This window comes from Protomyctophum bolini (assembly GCF_963924005.1).
Source record: "Protomyctophum bolini genome assembly, chromosome: 10".
In the NCBI taxonomy this organism is placed as follows: Eukaryota; Metazoa; Chordata; class Actinopteri; order Myctophiformes; family Myctophidae; genus Protomyctophum; species Protomyctophum bolini.
In genome coordinates this window covers 12,430,397-12,453,100 of record NC_137871.1, presented here as the reverse complement: position 1 = coordinate 12,453,100, position 22,704 = coordinate 12,430,397, and the positions used below count along the sequence as shown (strand labels likewise).

The following is a 22,704-nucleotide window of genomic DNA, read 5'->3' as shown; positions in this document are numbered from 1 at the left end:
ATTCATCTCTCATCAACCCCCCCCCCCCCCCCCTATATACCCTCCCCTCTCCCCCTCCGACCACATCCAGATATATGAAACCCCTCATTTATCAGGGCCATCTAAAAATACTCCCCCGTCCACCGAGAAGACGCTTTGATAGAAAATATAGGAATATTCGTGCTGGAGATGGACAATTGTGCTCGGAGGGACAGAGATATACCGGTCAGCAGGTTTCTCCTGAAAAAATGATAAACCAAGCACTATTACTATAATGATGCACTGTATTTTTTCATTGTTATAGTTGTGGAGTGGACTCTGTCGTCCTGCACTTAAGTTAGAATGATTTGAGAAAAGTATGTATAGTTAGTTATAGAGTTATGGGGCTTAGTGTCGGACGGCAAAAATCTAATCGCGTGGATCTCGGCGTCCACAGGCGAACGGCGTGGCTCCACTGTGGATCTGGGACTTCATGTGGTCAGCCTATATATGACTCCACATTTGGGCAAGGCCTGATTTAGCCTGATCAGATTCAGAGCCCTATAGAGAGTATGCACATGCATGATTTTCCCATCAGGACACGCCCCCCTCATCTAGACTGAGTGGCAAAACATTGAGCAGCATGGAGTGTTGGAGTTTGGAAGCGCTCGTTGGAAATCACTCCACCGTCCTGCCGTACCACCTGTTTCTAAATGTCACATAATGCAGGAGGCAGCAACATGTTGTGTTATTGAAAACAAGGACTTCCAAACTCTGACACTTAAACATAATCAAATGCAGGGCATTTCTTGACCGAAAGTAGCTCATAACGTTTCTATGGTGGATTTTTATGAAACCTTTGCAGGATAATTCAAGCTTTTCGTACAGCTGCAATATTGGTGAGTTTAACATTGTTTAATGCAATCAGACAGGACTACATTTCTGTTTGGATGAATGAGCTGTCAAGGCCAGAAAGTAGTTTTTTGCCACTCAGTTCCCGCATAACTTCCCTGTACGATGATGCCACGTGCATACCCTCCATTGACGTCCATTATAAAATGAAAGTTCAATCTTTCATAAAGGTATAAAACATAATGTGAAGAACAATTATTGGAGGTCTTCTGTGGCCTAGTGTGTGTACATTACAAGGAAGTACTTTTAATCTGGTGACCTTATTTTGGGCATATCACGAGTCACAACGTGTTGTGAGCTTGTAGATGGACTAGCCAAACCCTGACTGTTACCTTTGAAAGGAGGTCAGTCTCCACATCACAGGCCTATAGTGGGCTAGTATATACCGTGTTCAGTTTGCAGCACAGTCCAGCCCTGCATAACCAATATTCACTCAATGTCTTTAGTGGTTTTAACAGTGCCACACATTTCAGACTTCAGGTCAGCTAAAAAACATAATATAAATGTTTGGAGCTCGGGTCTTGTTCAACTTTAAGCATTATCTTATCCCAGCTTTACACATATCGTGCTAGTAACACATTATGGCATTAGGAAATGACACCCTAACACCCTGGAGAACAGTTTTCCAGCCTCTGACATGCATCCTTCTGGGAGACTATAACTCCCAGACGTCACATTCCCAAAATCCCAACCCCACAAAACCCCCAAAGCTGGCCCTGGTGCCCTACTCAATCACAACCGGTTCCTGGGCAAAGTCATCAAACTCAGACAGACAGACAGACAGAGGACAGGAGAGATGAGGAGAGACGACAACTAAACCCCTTTTGAGGAGAGGAGAGGAGAGGAGAGGAGAGGAGAGGAGAGGAGAGTGAGAGGAGAGGAGAGGAAGAGTCTGACTCTCATTATCAATTATGGCTGTTTTTGTTTCTCTCACCGCAACCATTAAACCACACAGTCACTGGCAGAGAGAGGGAGAGAGAGAGAGAGAGAGAGAGAGAGAGAGGGGGGGGGGGGGGGGGGGGAGGTGAAGAGAAGGGACAGATAAATAAATAATAAAGACAGACCAGACTGAGAGAGAGTGGGTATAGGGAAGAAAGGGAGAGTGAGAAAGTGGGAGTATAATGACGGGAAAAGGAGAGGAAAAGAGAGATGAGAGAGAAGGATACAGAGAGAGAGAGAGAGAGAGAGAGAGAGAGAGAGAGAGAGAGAGGGGAGAAGGAGGGGGTTAAAGGAAGGAACGGGAGGTAATTTTCATCAACAGAATTAGTTATACAAACAAGTGAGATAGATGTGCAGAACGACCGCACTCACATGCACTGATCTGAGGACAGATGAAGATATATGTGTTTAATAGGAAGAGTGTGAATAGATGGGGTGAGCGAAACTAGAGAGAGAGAGAGAGAGAGAGAGGGATAATTCACAACACACTTGTGGTGCGAGCTTCTCGTCTCCTTTTCTCCAGTGGTGAAAAAGTACTCACACGTTTTACTAAAAGTATCAATACTGCAATGTAAGTACAAGTGTTGAGTGAAAGTACAAAGGTAGTAGTATGAAAATGTACTTCAAGTACCAAAAGTATAAAGTATATAGTCATTACACAGAATGGTCCCATTTCACAAGTTTTCAAACGTATACAAATCACTTGGGCCCGGGCCGGCCTATAGCGGTCCGAGCACCTATAGGCTGGTAATCCAGCCTGACAGCGTGTCGTGGGTTCGAGTCCCGATCCCGACGACCTTTGCTGCGTGTCACCCCTCCCATCTCTCTCCCCATTTTCCTGTCACACTACTACCTATAGTACCTATCAATAAAGGCATAAAAAGGGCCCCAAAAATATCTTTGAAAAATCCTTTGAAAATCTACAAGTGCATTGTGAGCTTGTATACATCGTCTATTTTCAAATGGCCGAAAAGTATATGGCTGAAAGTGTGAAATGTATGTTTTGTATAGTTTTCAAATAATTAAGTGGAGTAAAAGTACAATAGTTGTAAAAGTGAGAAGTGAGGGGCGCTTTTATCATGATACATCATCATATATCATATTCCGTGCTCAGCCATCAAATCATCACAAATGTGGTTCCGGCCAATCACAATTGGCGTCCTTCTTTTTCTGCCCTCACCTTCATCCTCAATATGTACTTTGCTCATCCAATCAAATCATCGCTATGGGGTGCTCAGCCAATCAAATAGTCGCTAAAATTCACACAAACAGACAAAGCTGGGGACAAATTACTGAAAATCTGAAATATTCCGCAGTAAAGTAAAAATACCATACCTCAGAATTGTACTCAAGTACAGTATACTTGAGTAAATGTACTTACTACATTACACCACTGCTTCTCTCCCCTTCCCCTCCCCTCATCCTCCATTAGCCAGCAGCCGTCTGAGGAGGAAGGAGCCAGCGAGGGCTGGCTGCCATGACACATGAGGCATTAAATCTCCCCTCACTGTGGGCAGGGGCTGGGTGCTGTGCCAGGCTCCGTGCCCACTGCTCACATCACTGCACCAGAGCTGAAGCAGAGCACATGCTGGGAGAGAGAGAGAGAGAGAGAGAGAGAGAGAGAGAGAGAGAGAGAGAGAGAGAGAGAGAGAGAGAGAGAGCGAGAGAGAGAATAGACTACAATAACTATAGAATAAGTGCACAGGTCTCCACCAGGCCGAGTCAGGTTGTGGCCTCCTGGTGGCGCTATAATAGGCCAATGTGAAAAGGGTGCCATTTCATCTTATATACCTTTGATGGCAATTGGATGATTTGAGGCATTTTGTTCCAAAAATGTGTTCCCACCTGTTGGTGGCGCTATAACAGGCCAATGTGAAAAGGGTGGGATATATTCCTAGGAATATATCCCACCCTTTGTGTGAAAGATTTCATGTAGATTGCTCGCTGCATTTATGATTTGAGGCTTTTTGTTCAAAACGGGCCAATCCTGCAGCAAACTTTGAAAGCCAATGTTAGCCAATTATGATGATATGACATTTCGGACAGATCCGTCTTGAGCACATGACTATAGAGAAACTGTGTAACAATTTGCGGGATTTGTGGACAGAATCTGGAGTATATCCAAAAATGTGTTTGACAAAAGTCGGCTCCTGGTGGCACTATATATAAGGCAGAAGGTTTTGTCCTTGGCCTCTAGGGAGTGTGCATGCAACGTTTCATGCAGATCGGTGCAAGTAAAAAAGGTGAAAAGCTTCCTCATGGTGGCGCTATAACAGGCCGTTCTGGAAAAGTTGGGGCAGAGGCTCATCGTTGGCATCCAGGGAGTGTCTGTGCAAAGTTTGGCATCGACCGGGTTACGGACGGACGGACGGACGGCAAAACATACTCTCCCCATGCCTTCGGCTGTGGAGACAAAAAGAGAGGGGGAGGGAGATAGACGGCGAGAGAGTGGAGAGACTGGGAGAAGGAAAGGAGGAAAGAGGGAGGGAGTGGGAGAAAGAGGGAGAGAGAGAGAAAGGTGAAGATAATGATCCAATTAGTTTCATATTCTTTCAAAGTGTTTCCAACTCCAGTGCATCTCCACCAGATGGTCCTTATATCAACACAGTCTTATCAGCAGACATTACAGTGACATCAGTATTAGACTGGAACCATGCTAGTGAGCACAAAGAGCTTTTTGGACGCACTTCAACGGCCAATCACAGCACCAAGACTAAATTGTGTGTGACTTCCAATTGGCTACTACGCTCAATTAGCTCAAAGTCTGGCAGTGATGTGATTGGCTGCCCACTGACTCACCCAGCAGATCAAGTTCAATAGGGTTTACACAGTGAAAAGTCTAACAACATAAACCATGTGTACTTTGACCACTACTCAGTGTATAGCTTACGGAGCTAATACATACATAAATAAACAATAACAATACATTCTTGCTGTCGGGCAGAAACCTCTTATCTCCATATTTTCACTTTTTGTGTTATTGTTTTGTAGATTAATGCCCTACTTGATCGCAGAATCACACAAAGTATCAATAGTAGTATAGCACAAGCTCGAAACCATGCGTTTTGAGCTTGTAGATCTGCTACTATTTCTATTTTTGAATTTGACCCCTGAAAAGTAATAGTTTTGAAATTGATGATATGCAGATAAATGTGGAACTGGAACAATATTAAAAAAACAAGGGGATATTATAGTGCTTTAACCTTTTAACTTTTTTTTATTTAACCTAAACCTTTAACCACTTAAAACCTGAGGTTGACCGGAGTCCCTATATATAGAGTATATACTATTTTCAGTGAAAGATTTCCCCAGAATACGAATGCTGGGGTTGAAGAGGTTAAAGCATCCTGTAGCATGGAGCTGATGACATGCAGGGTCAGAGGAATTTGTCACTCTATATAATTGGTCATGTTGGAAGGTTTTCCTCTCTTTTCGCTGTCCACTAGAGCCTGATTTATACTTCCATGTTCGCCTGTGTCACACGCGGAAAAGCCTGCTCAAGTTAGTATACCACTATTAATAGTATATACTGTAAGTAACAAGAGAAGGTAGAAGTAGTATATGAATTGCAATAAGAGTATAAATGGTTATAATGGTAGTATAGGTACAAACTGAAAGTCTCTTATATGGGGCAGCAGTGACCTAAGGGTTAGAGGAGCGCACTTGTTGCCGAAAGGTTGCCGGTTCGATTCCCCGGACGGGCAGGAAAGATCTGGGTGGGGAAGTGATTGTCATCACTCACCCAACACCGCTGAAGTGCCCTTGAGCAAGGCTCTGAACCCCCAACTGCTCCCCCTGGAGCTGCTTAGTGGCCACCAGTCTAAGACTGTGGTTGTACTGGTCAGCTCACAGGTTTTAATGTGTGTGTCTTTCTATGTGCAGGGCATTGCTGAAAATGAATTCAAACATTGGCTAAATTGACAAATAATTATGAGAAAGAGACAAACATTGTGCAAATAGACGATCTACAAGCTCAGATCTGCTATTTTCAAAATATGTCTGTGGAACGTAAAATGTAATAATGCCACAACTCCTATATACATTCCAAGTACTTATCAGGGTGGGGGGGTCCCCAGTTCAAAAATATTTTGGGGGTCACGGCCTGAAAAGGTTGAGAACCACTGCTTTAGTAAACATAAAAGACATTTTCAGGTGGGACCCAAATTTCTTCCAATCAGGAGAGAGACCCATTTATTCAATTGTATAGTGTGATGGTTAGATGTCAAAGTGCGAAATAACAGCAGAATAAGCACGGACCCAGGTTAAAACAACAGGATAAACATTTCACTGCACGCACTGCACGTACTTTGTATTAGTGCTGCACGATTCTTGCTCAAATGTGAATCTCGATTTTCCTCCACAAGAATTGAGATCACAATTATTTTTTGCATGAAAATATTTGATGTCTTTTATCAGTTGCTGAACATTACTACTGTGGCTATAAACAGACAAAGTGATTGACTTAAAACCTCTCTAAAGGTCTCTCTCTTGTAGCAAAAGCAAAAATGAATTGGACAGCAAACTAGTGCCAACTAGTGCTATAGGCTTAAGTCCTATATGTGTACTCAAGATGTCTTCTTTCTTTCTTTCTTTCTCACCTTTATTTATACTCGGAAATACAGTTGAGGGCAAGCCCTCATTTTCAACGTAGCCGAGGTTACAATACACAAAAATACAGTCTACAGTCAACAGTCACCAATACATCAAACACAACATTATAATTCGGTTCAGGTTCAGGTTTAGAACAACAATTGAATTGAAGCAGGAGCAATCACGGTGAAAGATATTCCGGAGCATTCCTTCGAACTGACCGAAGGATGGCAGGGAGCTCAGTTTTAAAGACTTTTGGAGTTCATTCCATGAGGTTGGGCCATTGACAGAAAAGGCTGTCCTTGCCTAACTCTAGATACACATAGCATGAAACCAGCAGATACAGTATGTACTTGAGGTTAAACATGAGGTGTAAAAGTGGTAACACAATCTTAGGTCCATGCAGCAGGTAGCCTAGTATAGCCCTATACTGTACCTGAGATTAAACATTAGCAGCACGCATAGAAAGGTAGTCTACAGTCTACACCAGTGGGTCCAAAACTTTTTCATGTCAAGAACCCCCACAATGATACTCATCATTAGCCTGCGGACCCCCCATTTGAAAATATATGCCAACGAGGACCCCCATAAGAGAATGTTTTATGGCTCTAGCAGTGATTTTCAACCATTTTCATTTCAAGGGCCCCCAATTGAGAGACCCCCAATTTATATATATTAATTTAACTCTGAGAGTGTACAAATTTGTACACTCTCTGGGAGTTCCATTTGTACACTCTCTGAGTCCATTTGGTTCCTATATCATTTAGCTGGGGACCCCATGGAACTCCCTCAAGGACCCCTATAGGGGTCCCCGGACCCCACTTTGGGAACCACTGGTCTGCATGCATGGGCAAACAATTCACACATACAAATTCACATAGCAGGTCCACAGGGAAAGACAAGTCTGCACTCTAAATAGACTGCATAAGAACAGATCCACATGAAGAGAGGACTAACTCTAAACTCTAAAGGGAAAGCTTCGTTCAACAGTCTGATGATGGTATAGCCGGCGCCACTTTCTATCTGCCATCCCCATATTGGTAAAAACAAATATCAAAGAATTTCTTGAAATGTTCTACAATCTGCAAGCTCGCAATGCATAAGACAATGCGACCGCTGCAGTATACGTGCAGATTATCTATTTTGGGTATTCGGTGTACAATGAAGTATATAGGGCTTAAGTGGTTAAGATTCATGAACAAACAGTAATCACTGGTTTCATTCTAAATTAGAGGATGGATCAGGAACGATTAGCACCATCGTCTCTGCGTGAGTATAGTGACTGCACGCGCACACACGTGTGCACACACAGTACACACACACAGTACACACACACACACACACACACACACAGCCTTGGGCCACCCTGGCCGCCCGTGCACACCATGCCTCCATTCATTCATTCATGGGCAGCAGAGCCCTGTGAGCTTCAGTAGGCTAACATTAAGTGTTTATAAAGTTATATATCGGGACACTAAGAGCTGCAAGGCTTCTCTGTGGACTGGAGGGTCTGCTGCATGGGAGTTTGACGTCTGGCAGCGAATGGGCATCCGCTCTGGCAGCACATGCCCAGAATAACCTTCACATGCGCAGCACACACGCACTGTACGCACACGTGCACACACGCACACACACACACACACACACACACACACACACACACACACACACACACAGTCACACACACAGTATACCAACAGCTCGGCATCAGAATTCAACTTAAAACAAACCATCAGGGGGACGTCACATCCACTCAGCCCCGAGCAACAGACAGCCAGCCCTCTTTATAAACACACACGCACGCGCGCGCGCACACACACACACACACACACACACACACACAAGTGCGCACGCACGCACAAACTCATACACACGCACGCACGCACATGTACTATAGCTCTGGGAGCACGGCTGGACATGATTACTCTTTGGGCACCAGCCTGCAGTGCACACATGCACACTCACATGAGCGCGCGCGCGCACACACACACACACACACACACACACACACACACACACACACACACACACACACACACACACACACACACACACACACACACACAAACTGCCAATCATCAACTCAAGAGGAAAAACCAATGACACAGTGAACAGACCAGGAACTTGAATGGAAACATAGAAAACCTGATTTTTAATTTACGAAGCCATATTGTATAACATGGCGTTAGCAAACAGACTTGTCAGCTACTTCAACATGAACAGAATTAGAGGTGGTAAAACTAAATCCATGGAGGAGTGCATGATGGCGCTCCATCCATTCAACTTAATTCTCTGGCAATTTAGGACCGTGACGTTTCATCTGCGGGATCCTGCAGTGATTGGCCAATAATCATTAATTAGCGGTTGGACACGCCCAGGGAGGGAGCGCGTGTGAGAGGACTCAGAGGAGCCCCTTTAAAGCTGAAAATGACCGGAAAACCGTAATTGCAAATTATCATCAAACTTCCGAACTGATGGAAACCCGAGGCCGCGCTAAATTGGATTTGAGTTTCGTGTTTCCGCCAAAGCGCGCACACTGTGGCTTAATAAGAGGAAACACCTGTGCCAAACAAGCCCCGAATCAGACAAATCCAGATTTGTGTTGGATTTAAGAATCATAAAACAAGAATAAGAGGGCTTCCTGTTTGGTTTTATCACTTCCCTGCACGGTTATCGCTCATGTGACAGCCACATAATCCAACACCAAGAGTTATGATGCTGACCCTATACTGCCCAACACTGAGGTTCAAATAAGCACAATGCCCAGTCACTGTACACTCACTGCACGCGTGAAAACATTTTAGGCTTTTCCAAATTCCTTTAGATTTTTTTAAATCACTGCAGCAACCTCATATTACGTCCAATTTCAAAAAATTCAAAATATATATTATAGGCTATACGTGTTTTCAGGATTCCAATTCAAAATGGCCTATTTTTTCTATACTACTTTTGATTGAGTCTTCAGTCTTGTAAGTATAGGGCATTCATTTACGAAAAACATAAACAAGTTCAAATATGGAGATATGAGGTTTCTGCCTGGCTGCACAGCAGCGAAATATAAGAAGAGACAGGCGTTCCATTTTGCGCCGAGCTTTTATCCTCACGGTTTTTTAAAACCGACCAGGCGTCTTGCTGCACTGATGCACTTTGTCACAGTAATCTATTGAAAGAAAACAACAATTTAGAAACGAATAAACATCTCAGGCGAGGTCCCTAAACAACAGATTCCGATGACAGCGGAGAGAACATATGATTCCAGTCGGTCATACTTTCTCGGGTTTCCGCGCCCCGTTGTCAGTCCCGCCGCCCCGGAGGTTTCCATCAGGGGCCAAACCAAGCGCGCCGTAAACACCACTCTCATTTGTTTTCTCTTCAGATGCAATTATATCATTGTGATTAAAAAACATTTTTAATAAGCCTCCGCTCGACCTTTATTTGTGTAAAACGGATCCATTTCATGTCGAAGCGGTAATGTAATAATCCCGAGCTGTCATTACCAGGCCGCGTTCTTATAAGAACCAGACGGGCGAGCACCGGGCACCACGCAGCACCGCACCGGGGAGGGGAGGGAGGGGGAAACGGGAGACGGCAGAGAGCGTTTTACGGAAAAGTCTTCAAATTAATATAGGAAATGTTAGCTTCGACCGAAAAGGAGCGCGTTTCATGGATATATATATTGTGTGTTTCCAGATGGTCCGGGTTAAAAACGGAGCCAAATATTTGTGCCTTGACAGTGCTTGACTTTCCTCTCTTTACATGTTCAAGCGTAGAGTTTTAAATAGATAACGTGGTGGGCTATATACCTATGGAAAAGACGCAGGTCTGTCAAACAGCTTTGCTTCAGCTGAGCCTGAACTATAGCCTATACAATTGAGTTATAAAAGAAGACCCTTAAAACTGACCCGATTAAAACAATGTATGAACCATAACACAATTATAATCCATATATTAATGTTTGTGAATAGTCTTCCAGGTTATAAACCCATTAAAAAACTGCATGTGGTTCCTCATTGTATTTGGAGTAAATCTGATGGAGATAAAACCCAATATGTGGAAGTTTAGAGTATAGGCTAAAGTATATATGAAAGCAAAAGTAAAAGCTTTTGAATTGAAACAAGAAGAACCAACGGCCTTTTTTTCCTCCTATTTGGCTAATGTCTCAACAACAGCAGCAGCAATGACCAACAAAGTAAACTGAAAGATTACGCATAATCTTGGAGATGTGCTCTTCTCGAAAAGACAGGTTTGTAAGTATAGGCATGGGCATGAAATATACTGAAGTGCTCTCTGTCTGTTTCTGGATGCTGTGGGACTTCTGGGATGATGAAGTGGGCCTTGTAGGGAGGAATGCCCGTTTCTCTCTGCCCTGAGCCCTCCCTCTCTCTCTCTCTCTCTCTCTCTCTCTCTCTCTCTCTCTCTCTCTCTCTCTCTCAGTGCGCGTCACACAGAACAAGTCCTCTTGGAGAGAGAGAGAGAGAGAGAGAGAGAGAGAGAGAGAGAGAGAGAGAGAGAGAGAGAGGAAATATCACAGGGACGTCAACAATCAAGGCTCTGCGGGTGAAGACACGCGTCTGGACAGCGGAGACATGGGGACGCACCGCCGGGCCAATTAGTTGGTTATTTCCCTCATACGCGCCCCATACAGTTGGGCTGGGATGGGATGAGGTGGCACGGCAGGGACGCTGCTGGACCTCAGAGAGCGAGTTCGGACGGAGACGACGCAGAAAAGGAGCCTATAGCCTCGTCTCGTCTCGCGCAAAGATGCAGGGTCTGAGCTCACGGGCCCACGCGTTCTCCGTGGAGGCGCTGGTCGGCAAGCCCTGCAGCAAGCGCGTCAAAGTGTCGTCGGACGGACAGGACAGCACGAGTTCTCCGGGAGACACCGGGAGCGACAGCAGCACTTTGACCAGCGACACGGAAGACAACGGTGGGTGCGACTTTTAGGGGTTTTTTTTGGAGCACAGCTGAATGAGCTGATGGTGTGACAGACTGGCGACAGCACGCAAGAACCATTATAAACACAGTGTTTTTAGCATTTATATAGGAGAATGTTTTAATGACACTGCTCTGGTTTGTTTTGAGCCGAAAAATGTTACGCACAAACTTGGAAAGAAAATAGGCACATAGCAACCACATATAAATGACGGGCTGAAGTTTACCAATTTATAGGCACAATTCTTTTTTGCATGGGCTTAATAAATAGGTTTGATTCGGCTAATATGGCCTAGTCTATACATTTAACATATAGCCTTCCGATCGAGGAAACTAGTGCCTATAATATTATGGCTTCCAAATATTTTCCTTTTAGGCCTAACAATATTTTGGTACATTATTTTTTGTAAAATAATACTTATAAATGGACCTTAAAGTAATATTGGCCATACCTAATAATCATAACTGCGTCTGCTGCTACAGAAACTCATGTTCAACTCATCTTATGTAGGCTTATTATTAAACGTATTTACCTCATCCTTTTAGGCCCGCAGGACTATCCGGTCAGGTTGAGAAAGAAAGCAAGTCCAGCACTGAAGAGTCCAGGAGATAGCGGCTCTGACTCGGGCAGAAACCCGCGCAGAGCCGGGGATGGCGAGGTGAGGAGGCCGGGGGAAAGTGACTGTTGCCCGGGTAAAGAAGGCAGCGATGTCCGGGTGGAGCTGCAAGGTTCTGAGCTGTGGAACAGATTCTATGAAATCGGGACCGAAATGATTATCACCAAGGCTGGCAGGTAGGCTACAAAACATGTTGTATACAAGGCCTATACAACCAACAGGATGATAACGTGACCAAATAATCAAATAGCATCAGAAGACATTTTAAGTATAGGCTATTATGATTTGCCAAGGCCAATGTTGGCTGCATCAAAAAGACGACCATTCTGCTTTTTTTTTTGATTAGATTTTTTAAATAAATCCGTATGAGAAATAATTTAAATATGCATATATGTGTAAATTTCCGCGCACTTTGAGGAACACAACAATATGCTATTATCTCAATTAAATGTGACGAATTAAAAATAATAATTCTTTTCATTTTTTACATTGACAGACCTGTTCACTGTTGGTTGCCTCAAAAATATATTATAGACCTTAATGTCCTGCAAATGCACCGTATTAAACATAATTGCACCATCCACTGCTAGTATGACCACAGCGGTATTGGACTCATATTTCGTCTTGTAAATATGTCTGCCAGGGCTTTATATGGAGCCAATAAAGTAGCCTACATATCACTTATAGGCCTATAGTCTGCTGTCGTCGGTTTTCTTGGTATTTTTATTCGTTTCGATTCATTATGTTTGTGATATTTGTAATGTTGTGCTTGTCATATGGACTCGAAGATATATTAAATCTAAATGATATGGAAAATATATACTCGGGTCAATAAACTGATTTAGATTTTAACATTGACCAGCAGCCGCCTATACATTCTTTTCTCATTTGAACATTTATATGATCTTTTTGTATAGAGGTTATGCATGTGAATGTGAATTTGTTACATTTATGGCATATCTTCAGGAGAATGTTTCCGTCGGTGCGCGTCAAGGTGCGTAATCTGGACCCGTGCCAGCAGTATTACGTAGCCATGGACGTCATGCCCGTGGACTCCAAACGATACAGGTGTGTGTGTGTGTGTGTGTGTGTGTGTGTGTGTGTGTGTGTGTGTGTGTTTTCAACGTTGCCAATCATTAACCGTGCACCGCATGTGACAGGTACGTGTACCACAGCTCCCAGTGGATGGTGGCAGGGAACACGGACCACTCGTGCATCTCTCCGCGGCTCTACGTGCACCCGGACTCGCCGTGCGCCGGAGAGACGTGGATGCGACAGGTCATCAGCTTCGACCGGGTCAAACTCACCAACAACGAGATGGACGACAAGGGCCACGTAAGTTGTCGACATGTCACGTTCAAACATATCAATCATCTGTTTTTATTGACTGTATGTCAAATCCTCAGTGTGCAACTCCGAGTCTATGAAATTTATATTCACATTGAGGATTTATGTGTTATGACAATTTATAATATTATATAACAATATTTCTATTGATATTGCATGCACTTTTGCAAACAAAGCTTAATAGGTGATTTGTACTATATAGTCAAGTCAAAATGTAAAATAATTTAAACTAGATTACAATTTAAAAGGAAGATTAAAAGCGAAGACAATAAAAAATAAACAACTATAACATGCAGCCAATTGACATTTGAACATTTGTTGAGTTAAATGAACACATGGGATTTGGTTTAAAAGATGAGACCTGTAGCCCCTGCAATTTGATAATTCAGTCAACTTTAACCACACAAAAAAAGTTAAATGCGTAGAAAAATCCTGAGTTATTTAACTCCGAGTGTAAAAGGGACAGCTTATGGGTCAATTTTGTTCACTTTGTTCTTATAGTTAAATTAATACTCCGGATTTTACAGTGTTTATATAGGTGTTGTGTGGGCAATCATGTTATTTAGAAGAGTTTAGTCATATGCCACATACTTCAGAATTATTTTCAAATAAAAGTAAAACGGAACCTGAACAGTCCATTACAATTGGTGGACAAATAGTGAGGTAGTAGACAATTTTAAATACTTTAGGCACATATATTGACAGCAAACTCAATTTCAGTGAAAATACTGACCAGATTTTTAAAACTTGTAACCAACGCCTCCACCTACTACGCAAGCTCAACTCCTTTAGAGTGAGCAAGCATATGGAAACAGTCTATAAAAACCTGATAGAGGGAATCTTGACTTTTAACATGGCAATGTGGTATGCCAATCTTAATGTAAAAAGAAGAAGCAAGCTGCAGCGAATAGTGAACCTAGCCTCAAAAATCATTGGGAAGAGACTTAGGCTGTATATCTACAAGGAGGTACTTCGTAAAAAAGCTGTCAAGATAGCAAAAAATTCTGAAGTATGTGGCATATGACTAAACCCCTCTCATTCACTCTGCAGGGAGTTCGAACTACTTCCCTCTGGTAGACGGTATAAAGTACCAAAAGCTAATCGTAACATTTTTAAAAATTCCTTCATCCCAAATTAAGGCCATTAAGGCACTAAATGATACCATGTCTCGCTAGATCTGTTGTTTTTCAAATGTATTTGCCACTGTTGTCCTGCACTTTTTCATGAGAAAATAATTGTGTAAGTGTTTTTTACTGTTGTTGAGACCGAAGACAAATTTCCACACGTGGACAAAAAATGAAACTAACTAACTAACTAACTAAACCTGAAACTAAAATGCTATACAGACTACAATATGTCTTTTACAAAACTGATGTACCGGTAGGTTAAAAAATAACAAAAAAACAACAACACAAAAATATATTTTGAATAGAGTTTCAGAGGGGTCAACATGCATCAAACACTATAGCTATAAGCTAGAGTTATAGACCTCTGCAGTGGTCCCCAAATGATTTCGGGTTCCCAGATGATTTGCTTAATGTGCAACATTGTTTTCTCACTACTATACAATAGCTGCCCATTTGTGACAATTTATTGACTTTTAAGACCTTTTTAATACCTCTAAAATGAAACAAAATAAGAAACGAGACCATTACTGCACCAAAAGTGACAAACAAACTTCAATTAAAAAAAGGTCAAACAGGCAACATTTTTTTAAATAGAATCCCAGCTTGTCAGGGTAATCAAATATGATTATTTATCCCGAAAAGGCTGAGAACCAGAACAATCATGCAGTGCAACTGTACTATGAGAAACTGTTGTGATTCTGTTGCACGCTACACTGAGCAACCAAACATCCTAAACACGCATGCACCGTCCAGCCATTACACTCTGCAATGGAACGGATGAGTCCACTATGAACGGAAGAACACACACACACACACACACACACACACACACACACACACACACACACACACACACACACACACACACACACACACACACACACACACACACACACACACACACACACACACACACACACACACACACACACACACACACACACACACACACACACAACTGGAACAGATGTGAGGACAGCAACACCACAAAAGCACCCAGCAAGAAAAACATTGGCTCCCAGTATGAATTCCTCTTCAACTGCACTGCACAAGTTCTTAGTCTTAACGTGACCCTGCAAGAGTGCCTTGAGTTAAATAAACACAGAGGATTTTTACACATGCAACTCACTGTGTAATTTAGAGAAAGCCGTTGTGGGGTGTAATTGTAATGTAATGATTTTAGGATGTATGAAGATTGACTGCATTCTGTGTGATCACGATGATGAGTCTTAAAGTTGGCATCTCATTGTTTATTGTTTGCTTTAATGTGACAAAGGCACTTTGAGAGAACTTAAGAGAGGCGGTGGTTTGTGTGTGAGGGTTACTGTGTTATTATGTTTGTAAGATAAATATCGATTAGGAATGACGTTTTGCAACAGTGCTTGTTCAAATAGGCTACTGTAAGTGTAAACTGGGCAGATTAAGTTCATATTCATAATTCTTAGGACAGATGGCTAACATTATCTAAAGATACAGTAGTTGTGTGGCCTTCACAAAGCCTTCTCGCATGGGCTAAGCATTTGACCATATTCAATGTTACCACACTGTTACAGTATGTCGTTTAAGAAATAGGCATGAAATGTACTCAGAAACTGGACCCAAATGACCCCTAAGGTTGAATTAAAGGACGCGTAAGGGTCCAAATGGATACAGATGCATTCTGACCCCGACAGGTCAATTTCGGTCAGTTTGTGAGTGACCAGCTCCCAAAGCTTAAATGAACACCTACACATTGTATTGTGTAGGTGTACAGTACGCTTCATGGCTTTGACGGTTGCATAGAAATGGATCCAGGCGGTCCTGTACGGGTCCAAAGGGATCAGTAACAATTATGGACACTTATGGGTCCATTTTCCCCTTACAGTTTCTTCTTGTTCCATTTTTACACTGGCTGTAATCCATAACGTTTATATCCTGGGATTCGAACCCAAATGAGAGAGAGTCCCTGCTTGGCCAGAGTAGATATTAAGCCTTTGATCTTCTGGCAGCACTTCTTGTCAACCAGTAGGTGTCCTACCTGACACCCACACTGGGCAAGACCTATAGCCGGTTGAGTGGTTTAACAGAATTAAGGTCGCTGCACAGTGCACGACAGAGCGCGATTTTCGGATTTTTTGCGGCGTTTCTCCATCAGGGTTTTCCAAAAAACGTGTCCAGTGTGCAACCACCTTTAGTGGCATTTTGGCGGAATTATACCGCCCAAGGAAATTATTTTGACGCTTTACAAATCCGTTTTACACTCTCCGTGAATGAAACGAGTGTTAAAAAAAAAACGTATCCGGGGGAAATACGTCCCGACGGAAATTCTGGTCCGACACTTCCGGCAGAACACTCTCTCTCTCTGCCTTATAGGTCGTGAGCAGCAGGCTTTTCTCTTCGCAGATGAGTAAGGCTGGGAACGAGGCTATATACGTGACACCAGGGTCGACAGTAAATATCCCAAAGGAAGAGTATAGGGAGACGGGAGACCACCTCCAACCACTGCAGACGTGCTAATTCTATATCGTATCAACATACTGTACGGCATCATACAGATTGGTTACAGTCATTACAATAAGAACGGGATTACAGTGTGTGTGTACAGTAGTTTACCTCGGGCGGTGAATTAACAGAGCTGTCATTCTCTCCGTTCAGGTCATCCTTCAGTCCATGCACAAGTACAAGCCGCGGGTTCACGTCATCCGTCACGACCCGCGCATGGACCTGTCCCAGATCCAGTCCCTGCCGGCCGAGGGGGTCCACAGCTTCTCGTTCCCGGAGACTGAGTTCACCACCGTCACCGCCTATCAGAACCAACAGGTATAGAAAGCTTGATTTTACGCACCAATAAAATATACAGTGGTGGAAAGTAACTGAGTATACATTTACGACTTAAGTACTGTACTTGAGTAAGATTTTGAGGTATATACTTTACTGGAGCATCTCCAATTTCTAATTCTACCCCACTACATATCGGACCCAAATATTGTACTTTTACTCCTGGTTTGGGTCCACGTTTACACTCTCCAAGTTAAATGTACAGATTTGACTGTATAAACACTGGATTGGGATGTTATAGGATCTGGAGACTGCACGCAGTGCACGGCAAGCAAAAATGGTTGCATTGAAAGTGGTTCTTTGGCTCGTAATCATAGGGGCTATATACAGTAGCAACTAAATCTTACACGTGCTCATTTAGGGTCACAGGCCTGAATGGGCAATTTTTGACTTGCGGGCTGAATCAGTTGTATACCCACACAAACGCATGCTGCCTTTGCACACACACACACACACACACACACACACACACACACACACACACACACACACACACACACACACACACACACACACACACACACACACACACACACACACACACATTGCATTAATCATTTTTCTCTTCTCTTGTTACAGTTATGACTACACAACATTTGACTTAGTACGAGTCCACATGCTGTATTGATGTTGACACCGTAGAGAGATAACAGGCAAACAATCAAAATACTCATACATAAAAGGGGGCGAGAGATGGGGGGGAAGGCATGCGGCAAAGGCCGACAGGCTCGAGGCTCGGGACTCGAGGACTCGGGACTCGCCCAGGCCTGCAGATCTCTTTTAAAGATCTAAAATGGTCCATTTGGTTACCAACTCTCCATCATTTAGCTGGGGACCGCACCTGGCTGGAACCCCCTCTCCACTGGTTGAAAACCACAGCCTTAATGTATTGCTATTGCAACTAGTGAGATGAGGTTTGTTGTGCCTCTGGTTATAGTTGCTGGTATGTAATGCCGTTTTTGTTACCCCAAAATAAAAACGATTAATAATAGCCGTAACAAAGTTTCTAACTATTTCTAACATTGTGAAGTGCTCTCCGTGGCAGAACCATCCAGAAAGCTGATCTCCGGTGGTTTTCAGCAACTTAATGGCGCAAAGCCTCCAACACTCTCTCAGTGTATTTATTTTATGATGATGATTCTGTCACTAAACACGGACTGGAGTGACCTCACGTTAAAGGGGAAGGAAAAAAAAGACGTTTTAATCTCCAGCTCGTGAAAGTGTTGAGGGTGACTTCGCTGTGGTCTCGGCTAAATCGTAAATTACGTTTGGCCTGACCGAGATCTCTCTGCTGGTTGCTGAGGTTTCAGAAAGAGAGCGAAGCAGAGATTGGAGAGAGTGTGTGCGTGTATGTGTGTGTGTGTACGGGGTAGCTGACCCCACTGTTGGCAGCCATTGCTTCAGTAACAGAGCCCTCTCGAGGGACTGGCAGCTCTTTTCATCAGGGTCCAGTTTACGACCAGTGAACGTATTATTACTGAAACGCAGTAACGGCCTGTGACTCGGGCTGCCTGCGGGACTCCACGGCCATTAAAGCACCATATAAAAGTCGGAGGCCCGAGCACCGTGCTCCAAGAACCCTGTTTGACATGGCTGCCCGCCCTGGGTGCTGCTGGGAGATGTAGTCCCCGAGGGACAGGTCTGCATTGCCCCACGCGCTCCCATAAAGCTGAGCTCATTGTTAGCTTTACAGGTCACTGGTTGACAAGCTCTTTCTAAAGCCACGTATGTCCCTCTCTCTCTCTCTCTCTCTCTCTCCTTCCCTCTCCCCCTGGCCAGATAACCAAGCTGAAGATCGACCGGAACCCGTTCGCCAAGGGCTTCAGAGACCCGGGGAGGAATAGGTACATTATAGAACCATCAACCATGTGCCCCCGGTGCACTTCAACACTTCTCACACTACACAGTGAAAGACCCCAAAGGGATTTAAGATTCAAGTCGGAGAAATTCGATCAGCCATAAAACCTTCAACTGAGGCTGAACTATATACGTGGTGCATAATTTCACACTTCTCAGAGGCAATGTTTTACATTTTTAATTACTGACATGTTATTTGGGTGTTGTGTGTGTGTGTGTGTGTGTGTGTGTGTGTGTGTGTGTGTGTGTGTGTGCGTGCGCGTGTGTGTGTGTGTGTGAGTGTAGGGGGGTGTTAGATGGACTGTTGGAATCGTACCCATGGAGAAGCCCTCTCAGCCTGGACTTCAAGCCGTTCACCCTGCAGCTTCACGGTACTATAGTGTGCAGCAACACTCGCTGGTTCGAAGACAAAGTATAGCGGCTTGTATGTCTCTGTGACTCAGGTTGTTTTTAATGTCTCCCCAACAGCGACCCCGGGTTCACCGACCAGCATCATGACGTCTTCTCTGAAGGGCTTTCTCCCCGGCTCCTCTCTGTCACCTCCTCACCCGTACTCCCTCTCGTCGCTCTCGTGCCAGGACGCCGGTCTGCACGCCCTCGGCCTCCCGCTCTACGGCAAAGCCTCCGCCATCTCCCCTCTGGCCAGCAGGGCCTACTGCTCCCCCTTGGTGGGAGCGGACAGATTGAGGAGCTTACCTCTCCCCCTCTCACCGCTGACTGACCTCCCGTTCCTATCGGCGCTGCCGGGAAAGAAAGGCCCCCAGTGCAGGGGCCCGTGTCTCCAGGGGCCGCATGTGGGGACCTCCCCGTGCCTCATTCCCCTGCAGGGCCCCCTCAGCCCTCGGGGGCCCGCTTCATCCCTTCTCCCTCATCTGGCCGAGGCGGCGGCCGGCCCGTACTGTCTGTACCGCTACACCCTCCCCCTGAGCCCCCACCTCGCAGCGCTGTCCCGCCACGCCAAGCTGGTGGAGGACACCACGAACTGTCTCCTCCGCCCGCCTCCGTGGCACCCGACCACCAACCACTGCCTCTGACAGCTCGGCCACACACTGCCACGGGGTCCCTCCGGTACGCTTGAACTTGAACCAGCACCCGCTGCCAAAACGAATGTCCCACTCACAATGAAAGAAATGACTGATTGCCTCTGAACGGAACTAAAGCCATCTCTGAGGAGTCTATACTGCTGGTGATGAGCAGGGAACTATGTGAGAGTGGGGATACATGTTGTTCTGCAAAACCATGCGAGGACATATGTGTTGGGCTGAACAACGCTTAGACCAATTCTGAAGCCTTGATGTTAGCAACTCTCCACTAAGCGCCCATATGAGCGAAAGCCAACAGGCTTACGACGGTTACGAGTGAAAAGAAATGAACAAATGGACACGTAGGGCCTCTCTCCAGCTTCTCAGACCAACAGCCCTTTTGCCATTTCACAAGATGTGAAGGCGTTAACCAAAGAACACCAGCTATACGATCTGAGGTATGTGATGACAAGAGACATTATGAATCCAAGCATTGTCGATAGACTCGTCGTTGGTGTCAAGAAAGCAATTTCTTTTAAAATATTTTTAAACTGTTTGTTCAGTTGACACGATGCTTATCAAAGGGATGAGTTCTTTCACATGCATATTTTGTAAAGAAAAGTGAAAGGGAAGACATTTTTACATGATGAATTCATATTAATATACTGTACATTGTATTTCTAAGTAAAGAAACAAAACAATACTATATGCGTTGTATCAGACAAAGTTATTTTGAAATATGTTCGTCCGTGTACCGATGAAACAAACAAATTCAACTTCTGTGTACCTCAGGGAATCCTGCAGCTTACACTTAATTCCCATTATAATGTTCAGTGTGAATTCACATAAGGTACAATAGACTGAGCCATAATGGAATGGAGCCCAGATTAATTTGAAAACTGTTCAATATAGCTGCTTTTTAGTTTTTTACAAGGCTCTGCAGAGCTCTGTATGTATAGGCTCTGCAGAGCTCTGTATGTATAGGCTCTGCAGAGCTCTGTATAGGCTCTGCAGAGACTAGGCCGGGCTCCATTTTCGTCACCGCTAAACCCCTTATCCCTAAACTTCTTTGCCTTTTCTTTTCTTTTTTTTACTATTTTGCAAAACATTTTTGAATAGCTAAAATGGCCAGTCTACAAGCTCGCAAAGTGTCAATGTAGATTGGCTAGTTGAAATATTCAAAAATGTTTTTCAAAATAGTAAAAAAAAAAAAGGCAAAGAAGTTTAGGGATGAGGGGTTTAGCGGTGACGAAAATGGAGCCCTATAGCCGTCTATGAGAGGGTTGGTCTGTGTGTGTGTGTGTGTGTGTGTGTGTGTGTGTGTCCGCCTGTTTGTCCGGACTATGAGAGGGCTGATCTGTGTGTGTGTGTGTGTGTGTCCGCCTGTTTGTCCGGACTCCGGAGATAATCTCACAAAACGATCAGCACCGTATTCCTATAGTGCACACTGCCAGTAGGTCACGGAAATACCTCCACTGATTTCTTTTCACGCATATGTTTTATATCTTTTTGATTTTTTTTAATTCTGTAATCGAAGTCAATGGGGCTCAGAGATTGGACTGAACCCTTGCCCGACTTTGGAGCGATGCATCATGGATATACACATGATTCAATTGCTGTTGTGAAGTTCTCGCCGCTGAAAAGATACATATTCTCCGCCCCTACATTGCGTCAATACATCTGCCGATATTTAAGTATTCGTTGAACCAGAAAGAATCACAGTCTGTGCGCTTATAGAAACAGAAACACGAACGAAGACATGTCGCGTATATACATCTATCTAATGACGTTAGACCGGCAGAAGGAGAAAAAAAAAAACAAGGAAAAGTTTGAAGCCTTTAAGTCGGCCCCCATATATAGACTGACCAAGCGGTGAACCGTGGTTGGGTTCTGGTGCCGTAGTATAAGCGCCTCGGGTTGTATACACGGGGCCGCCCCGAACAGAGGCCTGAACCCGGCTCGGCCCCCGCGGTGTCAGGGCTGGCCACCAGCTCTCTGATAACATGAGCTCATCAAGGTCTGTGTGATGTGAGGGCGAGCAGCCCCGCCGCCGTCTGCCAGGATCCACACAGCCCCTTTCCATTACTGCATTTTTATTTCCAATAATGGGACTAATCAGAGACGCATGGAGGTGAAATGGTTACGCTACGCAGGCCTTTATTGAGCACAGCCTCCCCCAAAACGGTATAACTGGGAGCCGGTATATATATATATATATTATACTGTACATGTGTGTCTACTAATGTGGGCTATACAGAGGCGCTATATATATGTTCAGGAGTCATCGTTGTGATGCCTAAAAGGCCTTTTGTTTCAGCATACTGTGATCAGACATGCAGATCAGGTCTAGAGAGTCCCGCAGGCTGGTCTTTAACCTCTTAAACCCTGTGTACTATAGGTTGACTGGAGTGGAGTCCCCCAGGGGTCTATACTAGGCACCCCCTCTTTGTTCCCCCGGCCTCTACACACCAAATATCATCGCTGAAAATAGCCCTGAACTTGTAAGCGCCATATAGAGCGTGATCATTCCGGGGAGAATGTTTCGCCCCAGGACTGGGGGGGACGACGACGACGACTCTAGGGTTC

General features: G+C 44.3%; 1 protein-coding gene and 1 long non-coding RNA gene across 2 annotated transcripts in view; both read left to right on the top strand.

Annotated features, from left to right (window-relative positions):
- Positions 1 to 22,704, top strand: part of LOC308322782 — a 486,306-nt gene that overhangs the window by 79,033 nt on the left and 384,569 nt on the right. The window lies entirely within an intron of this gene.
- tbx22 (T-box transcription factor 22) lies at positions 10,924 to 20,805 on the top strand. Its single transcript, XM_080773951.1, has 8 exons — positions 10,924 to 11,326; positions 11,878 to 12,124; positions 12,915 to 13,016; positions 13,109 to 13,283; positions 17,057 to 17,221; positions 19,019 to 19,083; positions 19,382 to 19,467; positions 19,565 to 20,805. Exons 1-8 carry the CDS (start codon positions 11,161 to 11,163, stop codon positions 20,128 to 20,130), a joined length of 1,572 nt encoding a protein of 523 aa, XP_080630077.1. The 5' UTR covers positions 10,924 to 11,160; the 3' UTR covers positions 20,131 to 20,805.

Excerpts from the sequence above, each read along its gene's own strand:
- tbx22 (XM_080773951.1), top strand. The coding sequence starts at position 11,161 with ATGCAGGGTCTGAGCTCACGGGCCCACGCGTTCTCCGTGGAGGCGCTG. Across the intron at positions 11,327-11,877 it reads CAGCGACACGGAAGACAACG|GCCCGCAGGACTATCCGGTC; the intron begins GTGGGTGCGACT and ends TCATCCTTTTAG. Across the intron at positions 19,468-19,564 it reads GTTCACCCTGCAGCTTCACG|CGACCCCGGGTTCACCGACC; the intron begins GTACTATAGTGT and ends TCTCCCCAACAG.